General features: G+C 41.4%; 1 protein-coding gene across 1 annotated transcript in view; it reads left to right on the top strand.

Moving 5' to 3' along the window:
• LOC122811327 (phosphatidate cytidylyltransferase 2-like) overlaps positions 1 to 11,084 on the top strand; it is a 669,860-nt gene extending 658,776 nt beyond the window's left edge. The window contains exon 4 of the mRNA XM_044083093.1: positions 10,983 to 11,084. Coding sequence (XP_043939028.1) covers positions 10,983 to 11,084 — 102 coding nt within the window. The remainder of the gene's footprint in view (positions 1 to 10,982) is intronic.
• The last annotated feature ends 1,382 nt before the right edge of the window (positions 11,085 to 12,466 follow it).

The raw sequence follows: 12,466 nt of genomic DNA, 5'->3' as shown, positions 1-12,466 counted from the left end.
TGGTGCCCAAAGCAAAAGCAGTTTGCAAGTGCCGGTCGGCCGACTCCTGAAATTTTCAAATTCGAGTTTCAGAACCGAAGTCTTCAATTAAAGCTAAGTTCCCCGTTGGGGAAACTTTTTCTTGCTCCTTATTGATGTCAGTAAAAGTTAATAATTGCATTACGTGTGGGAAGCAAATACCTCATAAGGATTTTCATTTGTACTGTATTCCTTGCCTAGGCCCAGATAATAATGTGCCTTGCTGTCCGTTTTGTGCTAGATTTACCCAACGCACTATTAAGCGTCAGTATATCTTTGCCTCAAAATATTTTGGAAACAGATTTAACTACCCTGAAATGTCATCGGATAGTAATCCGACTACCAGAGTTCACAAAAAATGCAAAGAAAAGGACAGAGACAGACTGTTGAGGTCCAAAACCGATGACGAAGCTTCTCCTAAGCCAGTCGCCAGTTCGCTGGTACTCAGGCGCTTTCGCAGCCCCTGATACCCGCTACTTTCGAGTCGCAGGCCTCTACCGAGACCCATGTGGAGTCCAGCACGCCGCGAGATTCTCAAAGTATTGTACTCGCGGATGTCTCTCCCTCGGATGGGTCTGGAGCCGCTGAGCAGGCACCAGCTTCTGAGGGTGTCTTCAGGCCTCAGCATTTCTATATAAAATCGACGCCAGCTTCAAAAACTAAGACAAAAGCAACTTCTAAGGCTAAAAAAATGATGCATGAGCCACGTGCTCAGGCCTCTATGCCAAAAAAGCAGATGATCAAAATGACTGAAGACTTAATTACCTTGATCAGGGGTTCGAAACCCCCCCCACCCCCCCTGATAAGAGGCCTAGGCAAGACACTGATTATGAATCTTCAGATCAGGTTTCTATTTCTTCTGATTCCTCTTCTGATCCGAAATATTCTATACCACCCTATGAGGATTCAGATGCAGTGGAATCCATCTCATCTGCATCTCCTCCTGAAGATTATTCCTTTGGAGAAACCTTGCATACTTTGAGGAACATTTTCATTGGGAGTGTCAAGATTTCTCAGAATCGAAAAAGAGGCTTGGGGATTTCCTTCTTCCTCAGCATAGGCCTTTGGCCATACCTCCTGTATTAGACGTTGTTAATGATGTGTTTTCGGAGTCAAGCTTGACTCCAGATTCCCTACCTCCGGCTCCTAGCAAGCCAGACAGATATTACAGGGTCCCTGACTCACACAGATTTTTATTCAAAAACCCTGCTGCTGACCCTGAAACTATCTCACAGGATCCCAAAGGTGTAAAGGCCTCAACAGCTAAGAACCCTGCCCACTCTGATAGAGATTCCAGGGTGCTGGATAGATGGGGAATGAAGGTTTATACATCTGCAACCTTGGCAGTTAGGGCCTTAAACTGCCAGTTTCATATGCTTAAATATCAACAGCATGTTATGGGATTATTGAAACAGAAAATGATGTTGATTTCTGAATATGTGGAAAATAAAGAATTACAGGAATTATTTCATGCAGCAGAACAGGTTGGAAAGCATACTTTGCAATGTGGTTTTGATTCCTTGGAGGCCTCCTGCAGGGCCGCAGTTACTGGATCTCTGATTAGAAGGCATGCCTGGCTCAAGGAGCAAAATTTGCCTGATCATGTTAAAGCTAAGTTGTTGGATGCACCTTTACAGCATGATACTCTGTTTGGTAATAAGGCAGAAGAGGTTTTAAAGAAAATGGAAGACAAAGCTAAGTCTATGCAAACTGTAAAAGACTTCTTACAAGTGCAGCCACCAAGATTCAGTAGACACTGGCCTACAAAAAAATTGGTCCTTTCCTGTATCCGACGGAGCATCACGGGGCAAATCCAGGTGCTCAAAGGGCTCTAGATACCAATCACAGGATTCTTACAGGTCAAAGCAATGGGGTGCCCCTACCTCCAAATCTGGAGGAAATAAAGCACAACCCTACAGTAAACAGTCTCAATGACTTCCCTCTGCCATCACCAAGCACTTATCTTTTGGCAGCCCCCTTAGGGGGAAAGCTAGCACTTCATGCTCAAAATTGGCAGTTAATAACCCAGGACAAGTGGGTACTAAGCATAGTATCCCAGGGATACAGATTTCATTTCCATACCTTGTCAATTCCAAACGGTTGGCCAGATCTGCCACAAAAATCAATGGGCAGAGGCACAGAAACAAGTTACGTCCCTCATGGATATGGGGGCTATTCAGCCAGTACCAGAACAGGAAAAAGGACAAGGGTTTTACTCAAGACTCTTCTTGGTACCCAGAAAAGATGATGCCTGGCACCCAATACTGGATTTATCGATTTTGAACACATTCTTGGGCATACCAAAATTCAGAATGCTAACTTTGCAGCAGCTTCTGCCCATGCTGGGCAAGAACGCTTGGCTAGTGACTCTAGACTTGAGGCATACCTGCATATCCCAATAAGGGAATCATGCAGAAGATACCTCCTCTTCAAGGCTAGTTTTATGCATTACCAATTCTCTGCACTGCCCTTTGGCTTATCTACTGCACCCAGGGTCTTTACAAAGTACCTGGCACCAGTAATTGCGTTTTACAGACAAAGAAGTATACAAATCTATCCTTACTTGGATGACTGTCTCATTCAAGCAGAAAACAAGGACATTCTTCTTCAACATCTGGCATTTGTGAAAAGGCATCTAACATGCCTACGGTACACTAAACGAAAAGAAATCACAACTGGTACCCTCTCAAAAGATTACATTCCTGGGTGCAAGCTTGAATACAGCTGCCCAGATGGCTTACCTTACGCCAGACAAACAAAGGCAACTGACTATTTACTTCAAACAGATGGCAACAAAAACCCAGTTATCTGCAAGACAAATTCTGCAGGCTTTGGGGTTCATGGCATCCTGCATTTTACTAATTCCATATGCAAGACTGCATATGAGGAAACTACAGTGGTACCTAAAAAGTTTATGGAGTCAACACTGTCACAGTCTGGAAACAATGATTCCTCTCATTCCCTGCCTACAACAGGAGTTTCTCTGGTGGGCAGAGACATGTCACCAGAACATGGGACAATCTTTCACTCTACCCCCTGCCAACCAAATCCTAACTACAGGCACATCAGACTATGCTTGGGGGGCCCACCTGGCGGGGAAATGCATTCAGGGCACATGGAGCCCAAAACAAATGCAGCTGCATATCAACCAGAAAGAGATGTTTGCTGTTCAGAATGCCCTGACAGCCTTCAAGGACTTACTTCATCCAGGACAACCACTGATAAATACGGACAACACCACGGTTATGTGGTACATAAACAAGCAGGGGGGCACACATTCCTACCCCCTTTGTAGACTAGCCATGGCATTGTGGGACACAGCCTTGACTTACCAAGTACATCTTCAAGCTCAATTCCTGCCAGGAAAACAAAATATTCTGGCAGACCTAAGCAGAAATCTTATGGACCCTCATGAGTGGAAACTGGATCCACAAGTCTTCAGCATGATAAAGAAATGGGGGAGCCCGGACATAGATCTATTTGCCTCTCCCCAGAACTGTCAACTGGACAAATTCTGCACAAGGACTTATCACAAACAAGCATGGAAAGTGGATGCCTTATCCTTCAGTTGGAAAAACCTATCAGTCTACGCCTTTCCTCCTCTGCCTCTTCTTCCCAAGGTCCTACTAAAGGTCAGACAGGAAAAAACAAAAATGATTCTAATTGCCTCAGACTGGCCTTGCCAGCACTGGTACCCAATCCTAAGGAATATATCTCAACTCCCTCCTTGGTACTTGCCTCAAATACCTCACTTACTGTCTCAGCAAAACAATCAGATCTGCACAGCCAGCTCCAAACACTGACCCTGGCAGCATGGCTGATCATGTAGTTATTCAAACAACACCTCTCTGTAAATCTGTGATGGATGTCATTTTGGAAGCCAGGAGGCCTAGTACTAGAAAATCTTATGCTGATAAATGGAAGAGATTCTGTGCTTGGAACCAAGCACAAGGAACTGACACAGCAAAGCCAAATATTCCTCAGATTTTACAGTACTTGACTGAGATGCTTGACAAAGGCCTATCTTTTTTTCATCAATAAAAATCCATGCCTCTGCCATCTCGGCTCATTACAACACAGAACCACAGATCTTTTCTCACCCTTTGCTAAAACAGTATCTTAGATTGGCCAAAAATTTAAGGCCTCCCAGAAGATCACCAGTTCCTGCATGGGACCTCAATTTTGTGTTGGAAAAGCTCACCCTGCCTCCATTTGAACCAGCTGCTACTGCAGATATAAAGTTTTTATCATGGAAAACAGCTTTGCTGCTGGCAATTACTTCAGCAAGAAGAGTCTCAGAGCTACAGACCCTCATGGCTGTGGAGACTTTTATCATATTTTACCCAGACAGGGTGTCCCTCAGGACCAATCTTTCCTTTATGCCTAAGGTGGTTTCCAATGTGGCTCTTAACCAAACTATTCATCTGCCAACTTTTTATCCAAATCCGCAGAAGGGGGAGCGGATTCTGCATTCCCTGGAAGTACACAGACAACTAAGATTCTACTTGAGCAGGACTAAAGCTCTAAGAAAAACTGAGCAGATACTGATGGTATTTGCTGCAGGATCAGAGGGAAATGCTATTTCAAAGCAGACTATTTCAAAGTGGATAAGCCACTGCATTCGTTACTGCTACTTACATCATGGTAAACCTGTGCCCAGGGGCATTAGGTCTCATTCCACCAGGGCTGCAGCTACATCAGCAGCTTTTCTCAGAGGGGTACCAACCAAAGACATTCTAGAAGCTTCTACTTGGAATTCTGTTCATACTTTTACAAAGCATTATCATTCGTCTCTCTTCTCCAAGTCCAGGGCAGGCTTTGCCACTGCAGTTCTGCAGGGCCTTATAGCCGCCCCTAATGCTGTTTAGCAACAACCTCTCATCCATAGCTTTGGGATTCTACCCAAATGTAATGACTGCAACAGTGAAACACGAAGAACATAGTACAGTTGTGTACACTTGCCATAAATGTAGATGTTCGAGTCTATTCACTGTTGCAGTCCGGGTTACCCACCCACCATCCCCCTTTTATTCTGGGTTTTTTCTCTTTCCTTCACTATATTCTACAGCCTTTGTGGTGTATTTGGTTTTGGATGAAGGTAAAGTTTATGTTGTTGCATGTATATATAGTTTATATATATTTTTGCTCCCCATTTGGGGGGCACCTGACATCTGGGGCAAGAAAAACTAAAGAAAATGGCGTTGGCTGCCTGTTTTATACCCCTGATGACCTGGAAGAAGAGACAGCAACCAATGCAGGACCCAAGACTTTGGAATTCAGGCCGACTGAGGGCAACCTGCCAGCAGATTACCCAAATGTAATGACTGCAATAGTGAATACACTCAAACATCTACATTTATGGTAAGTGTACACAACTGTACTTTATTCAAACAACACCTCTCAGTAAATCTGTTACGGATGTCATTTTGGAAGCCAGAAGGCCTAGTACTAGAAAATCTTATGCTGATAAATGTAAGAGATTCTGTGCTTGGAACCAAGCACAAGGAACTGACACAGCAAAGCCAAATATTCCTCAGATTTTACAGTACTTGACTGAGATGCTTGACAAGGGCCTATCTTTTTCATCAATAAAAATCCATGCCTCTGCCGTCTCGGCTCATTACAACACATATTCGCCAGTTTTTTCTCATCCTCTGCTAAAACAGTATCTTAGAGGGGCCAAAAATTTAAGGCCTCCCAGATCATCACCATTTCCTGCATGGGACCTCACTTTTGTGTTGGAAAAGCTCACCCTGCCTCCATTTGAACCAGCTGCTACTGCAGATATAAAGTTTTTGTACTGGAAAACAGCTTTCCTTCTGGCAATCACTTCAGCAAGAAGGGTTTCAGAACTACAGGCCCTCATGGTTGTGGAGCCTTTTATTATATTTTACCCAGACAGGGTGTCCCTGAGGACCAATCCTTCCTTTATGCCTAAGGTGGTATCCACTGTGGCTCTTATCCAAACTATTCACCTGCCAACGTTTTACCCAAATCCACAGAACAAGGAGGAGCGGATTCTGCTTTCCTTGGACGTACACAGACAACTAAGATTCTACTTAAACAGGACCAACTCTCTAAGAAAGTCTGAGCAGCTACTAGTGGCTTTTGCTGCAGGATCAGAGGGAAAGACTATTTCGAAGCAGACTATTTCAAAGTGGATAAGCCACTGCATTTGTTTCTGCTATATGCATCATGGTAAACCGGTGCCCAAGGGCATTGTCACATTCCACCAGAGCTGCATCTACCTCAGCAGCTTTTCTCAGAGTGGTGCCAACCAAAAACATTCTAGAAGCTGCTACTTGGAGTTCTTTTCATACTTTCACAAAGCATCATCATTTGCCTCTCTTCTCTAAGTCCAGGGCAGGCTTTGCCACTGCAGTTCTGCAGGGCCTTATACCCACTTCTAATGTTATTTAGTTCCAGCCTCCCATCCATAGCTTTGGGATTCTACCCAAATGTAATGACTGCAACAGTGAAACACGAACGTAGTACAGTTGTGTACACTTACCATAAATATAGATGTTCGAGTGTATTCATTGTTGCAGTCCAGGTTACCCACCCGCCATCCCCCTTTATTTTACAGCTTCTCTTTCCTTCACTATATTCTACAGCCTTTGTGGTGTATTTGCTTTTAGAAGAAGGTAAAGTTTATGTTGTGACTATTGCATGTATTTATAGTTTTATATATATATATATATATATATATATATATATATATATATATATATATATGTATATATATATTTTGCTCCCCATTTGGGGGGCACCTGACATCTGGGGCAAAAAAAACTAAAGAAAATGGCATCTGCTGCCTGTTTTATACCCCTGACGACCTGATGTCATGAAAGAGGAGACAGCAACCGACGCAGGACCCAAGACTTTGATATTCAGGCTGACTGAGGGCAATTTGCCAGCAGATTACCCAAATGTAATGACTGCAACAGTGAATACACTCGAACATCTACATTTATGGTAAGTGTACACAACTGTACTTTAACGTTCTTGTACATGACACAAGCAGAAAGATACAATTCAAAGTGGAAAGAGATGATGATGAAATGGGGGTAATTCAAGAAGTAATGAAAGAATGGGATTTTGGATGCAGATCCTTAAGGATAATAATCATACAGAGTATTATATTCATAAAGTAGCAGAACTACTAAGAAATAACCCAGCACAGGAGTGGAGAAAGGAGGTACTGCCAACAGAGATGACTGCAGTTAGGGGTACAGAAAACAGGTACGAGTATGCTGGAATCTACTGGAGGAATTTGGCAAATCAACCAAGGTATTGGGAGTAAACAGAGAATGAAAGATAGAATGGGAAGAGGTTAAAAAGGCATTTGGATTGCAGGCTAGTTATTGCCTTCCCTGTCAGGGATCAATATCAGAGTATAGACAAAGAGAAAGTGATAGGGGAATCCTGATTGAAAGACCTGCACTGTTTAAAGTTTTAATTGAATCTAGAAGATAAACTGTTGTTAAAGGGATAATTAAATTAGTAGCACATGTAAATTGTTGGCCAGTAACAATCAGATGAGGTCAGAAAAGATTGGGAAGAGAAATTAGAAAAGCAATTTATAAAGAAAATATGTATGGCTCCCAAATATGCAACAAAGTGTAGAAGATTTAGGATTTTTTGCATGGAAGTGTTTGGATATATACTTTTATACCCCCAAGGAGATTCCACAGAATGTTTCCTTAGGTAAATGGCAAATATTGGAGGTGTACTGAGGAAGTAAGAGGTACCTGGGAGCTTATGTTTTGAACTACAACTAGTTGCCAGACTTTAAAAATTTCCTACAGAGTACTCTCTCAGAATACTGGGTGAGCACATGAGTGCACCTAAGGAAATTATTTTTTTTTTTGAGATGGGGTACAGGATCTAAAAGCCTAGTTATAGAAAGGCCATGGTAAGTTTAATTCTGATAGCTGCCCAAAAAGAAATTATTAGAAAATGGAAATCAAAATCTAAACTATCAGTACTTGAAGTAGCGAATATTGTAACAGAGATATAATATCAGGAAGTGGGATCTTTAGAAAAGGGTAGAAGCAAATTACAAGTCAGTCAGCCATTTCACCGGCTGGTGGTGATTAGCAAGGTAGCTGGAAAACCAGGAGAGAGGGATTATCAAGGCCTAGGTTAGAGAGTTTTATAAGAGAATATTGTGGGAGATGTCTGAAAGCTTTATAGACTTCAAGAAAGAGGGCTTGATAGTAGGTATCCTTCATCTTTGTTTGTGTTGATTGTATTAGTAAAACTTAGGAGAGCAGTGGTGGTGCTATTGGGTGGGGTGGGGGATAATCCTCACTTTGAGAGAGTAAGAAGTGTTTTTTGGGTGATATAGTGATATAGTGAAATAATTGAGAAGTGATGCTTTCTTACAGTATCTTGGATAGAGGGGAGAGAATGGCAATGGGCATTTAATTAGTGAGGTCAGTTGTCTGACCACCTTTATGGATGGGGAGGATGTAGCATTTGTTTTCCATGGGAGCAGTACAGAGGATTTATTGATAGCATGATTGTTTTAGATATTCTCGCGGTAGTTTATCAAGTTCTAGGGAAATGGGTTTTAGTTTGAGCAGAAGTTTGTTAATGATGGAGGTAGAGACTGATTGGAGGGACACAGTGTGGGGATTTTAGTGGCTAGAATTTGCTGTGGGTATTGCTGGCTGTTATTGAATAAGGATGAAACTGAACTAATAAAGTTGGAGTCAAATGCATTGGTGATTGTGAGATTGAATTGAGGGTTGTATTGAGCGGACAGGGTTTAGGAATTAATTTATGGAAGACTAGAGTAATGGGGTCATCTTATTACTTTAGAGATCCATGTAGTAGTTTTTTGTCAGGATTTTGATGTTTAGTTCTTCTTCTGAGCTCTTTAACTTTTTGATTGTAAGCTTGAGTTTTATTTGCTGCAATGCTGCCTGGAAAATCTTGGCAAAGTTTCATAACATGTTTGGTACTTCTGGTTAGCTTAAGGGGCAGGATTTAACTTAACTCTTCCTTTTTTTTTCTTTTTAGTGGGGTCGTTTTGTTTAGTATGCTTAGAAATGTGTTAATGTGGGATACAGCATCATCAAGAGGTAAATATATTAGCGTTGTCCAGTTGTACTGATCGAGTTATGAGACAAAGATGTCGTTTTTGAAATCTGAGATATTACATGCCACATTGCAAAGATGTTTTTTGGATGTTTGTTTTCTTGAAACAAATATGGGGAGATAGTCACTTAGAGTCACGGAGAGTTCCTGAAGTAAGAGATTTTACTCTGGGTATAGGAGAGTGTCCAGTCTTTGGTGGTTCCTCTGTTTTTATTATAGTGAGTGGGAAAGGCGATCAGCTGAGTAACCCATACACATTATTTTGTGAGATTAGTTAGAGGAGAGTGACAGACAGTCAATACTGAAGTCGCTTAGTATTAATTTTTCTTGAGAAAATTCTACTTAAAATTTTCTGGGGTTAAATTAAGTTCAGGTAATGCCTGTTGCCTCCATCCACCCACCCACAAAGATGTGCTTCTAAAGTGCACATGGACAATAGTCCTCTGAGGAGACATCTAAAGAAAAGGCATATTGCTCTTTAGTTTGTCAGTCACAGTCATAGGGTGTGTATGAGGCTAATGACCACAAGGGCCTTTGCTCTTTAGTTTGTCAGTCACAGTCATAGGTCCATAGGGTGTGTATGAGGCTAATGACCACAAGGGCCTTTTTTAAGCCTAAACGTGCATCTCAAATATCTGACAAGTGCTGATATACTTGGTAAGTGAATGCAGGGACTTGGGAGGTTAAACATTTACAACCAGGGGCCTGAGATGTGTATTAGAGACATGGGTGCCAAACCAGGAATGAATTTCCTGTTCTCCATCCAGTTGTCCACATTACAGTTGAACTGAGTTAGGGAGGATCTCTGTTTCACATGGATTAATCATAACTTTATGTTGGGTAAGCCTTACCCCTCATAGTAGCAATTTATCATAGTAAATAAGTATAAAACAACAGGCATAAGGTTTAGTTGTGAAAGTGTCACATATTATAGAGTTCGGTTTTGCACCCTGTTGTTCAGAAAATGGTCACAGACTGGCATATTCACATCATTATGTAACTCAGAGGAAGTGAGATGCAGACTGAAGACACTTGAAGCCACAGACTATAAACTAGCTTCAGAAAGACTCAAGTTCCTTAGGTATTTAAATTCTTCTCTTAGCATGTTTATTTAAAAGTGGTTGCTTACACTGACAAAAAAGTGTGCCTTTTTTGCCATGTGACATTATTCCGTACATTTCGTTTAAAAGGAGAGTACCACTTATGTGAATCCTAACCTACCAGGTAAGTATTGCTATCACCATTATGGCTTTATGGCTTCGTTTCCTAAGTGTGGAGCTCCCACTCTTCCCCTTATTTTGGGAATAGATAATGCTGCATAGGTGATATCTCTGCGCTAGTGTGAACAGTTTTATTAGTAAGTAAAATTTAGATAGACAAAAGCAGTAAACGTGGCTTGGTGGGTCCTGGCTGAGGTTCTGTCATTAGTGCCCACATCAGTGGTATTTTCTCTTAAAATTACACACTGTTCACTCTGCAATGCTCACAGTTTCATGAATGTCCTGATAAAATTTTATGTGACAGGACTGTGGAGGGAGCCTATCTGATCTTGTATCAATAAGTTTCAGATGTAGCCAGTTCAAAATGAGGGTCTCCGTGATTAGGGCTTGGTTGCAGTACATGTGATGGGAGAGATGTGTTTAGCATGCCTTAGAACTCTGGAGAGGTGGTTTATTCAGTATTTTTTTTTTTTTTTTTTACAAGCAAACAGAATTGATAATCAACTTTCTAATCATAATCACGGTTTCTTTGCTTCTAAATAATTTTGATTACATACTTTTTGAATATTTGTTTGTATGCATGTTTGAGTTGTTAAAACCTGTGTTTGAGTTACATTTGTTTTTGCTTTTTCCTCCCAGGTGCTGTGTGTACAGATTAAATGTTTTCATGAAATCATAACCATAGGCTACAATGTGTACCACTCGTATGATTTACCCTGGTTCCGAACACTCAGCTGGTAAGTGCAGCATGCTGAAATAGTTCTGCATGTGGATGCCTTTTGCTTAGGCTGTTAGTAGAGTTTACTTATTTGCTGGGATAAGTTCTCAGGTGTCCTTTAGTAATGGGTCCAGATAGCAAGTTGGGTGGGGGCTAATAACAATTCCAGAATTACAGTTAAGATGTTTTGTTCTTTATACAGAGGAGCTTAAGAAGGCAGTGACATACCATCATCCTAACGTGCTGAAATTCATAACTGGAAACCTAGGTTCAAAGCTAAAGTTTACATTCTGCACGACCTCAAATTACTTAATTTTCGGAAAGTGACACTGTAATGGAGTTTGTCCTTTTTTTATTCTTTTTTTTTTTTTTTACTTTTTGCCACCACTTTACATATGATAGACTGCTTTTACAAAGCAATTTTCTTTTTGGGTGTACTGGTTTTGAATGTCTTAAATTCACAAAAACCCATAGGACTGGAAAATGTTTCAGTAAATGGGCAAAAACACTGAAATATTGTTTTGGAACAGAATGACCCTCTCTATCTCTCCAATGTCTTATAGCTAATTGAAGTTGCTTAGAGCAACTTTTGTTATATAACACCATTTCTAATATGAGTAATTGTGTTTTCAGACTTTCTGTGTCACCAAAGTTCCAGTTGATGAATTTAGTGTGGTGATGTGGAAGTATAGCAACCTGGCATTTCTTTCATTTGTTTTAGTTCCCAGTCTTTGTTTGGATCTCTGATGTTCTTCGTGTTTCACGGTTGCAGTCATCACACTTGGGTTATCTGCCTGCAGGTAGCCCTCAGTCGGCCCGAATACCAGAGACTTAGTATTTCTGCTTCAGTTGCTGTCGCTCCAGGACTGACATCAGGTCGTCAGAGGTATAAAAACAGGCAGCCGATGCCATTACATCAGTCTTTCTTGCCAAGTTTGCACGAGTGCTGGTCGGCCGTTTTGTTTTTGAATTGAATTATCCTGAAGTCTTCTAAAGCTAAGTACCCCATTAGGGATCCTTTTTTTCTTGCGCTAACCGATGTCAGAAAACGTTAACAATTATCTTGTCTGTGGAAAGCAAATACCACACCGAGATTTCCATTCTTAGTGCGTCACCTGTTCAGGCCCACACCACGACATCCCCCCGCTGTTGGTTTTGTGCCTTGTTCAACTCCTGAACTATTCGTTGTCTTGCTCTTTTTATTGCTAAATACTTTTGTTCTCGATCTCCGTATTCTGAAATGGCATCAGTAAGCCGTCCGACTACCGATCTACCGAAAAAATGTAAGGATAAAGACAGAGACAGACCACACAGGTCCAAAGCTGCAGAGGATGCTTCCATTAAGGTAGTTGCCAGTTCGCTGGTACCTCAGTGAGGTGCTTTTGCAGCCCCTGATGCCGTAAAG

This window comes from Protopterus annectens, chromosome 9.part0 (genome assembly GCF_019279795.1).
Source record: "Protopterus annectens isolate FY-2018-M chromosome 9.part0, PAN1.0, whole genome shotgun sequence".
In the NCBI taxonomy this organism is placed as follows: Eukaryota; Metazoa; Chordata; order Ceratodontiformes; family Protopteridae; genus Protopterus; species Protopterus annectens.
This window is presented reverse-complemented; position numbering and strand designations above follow the sequence as displayed.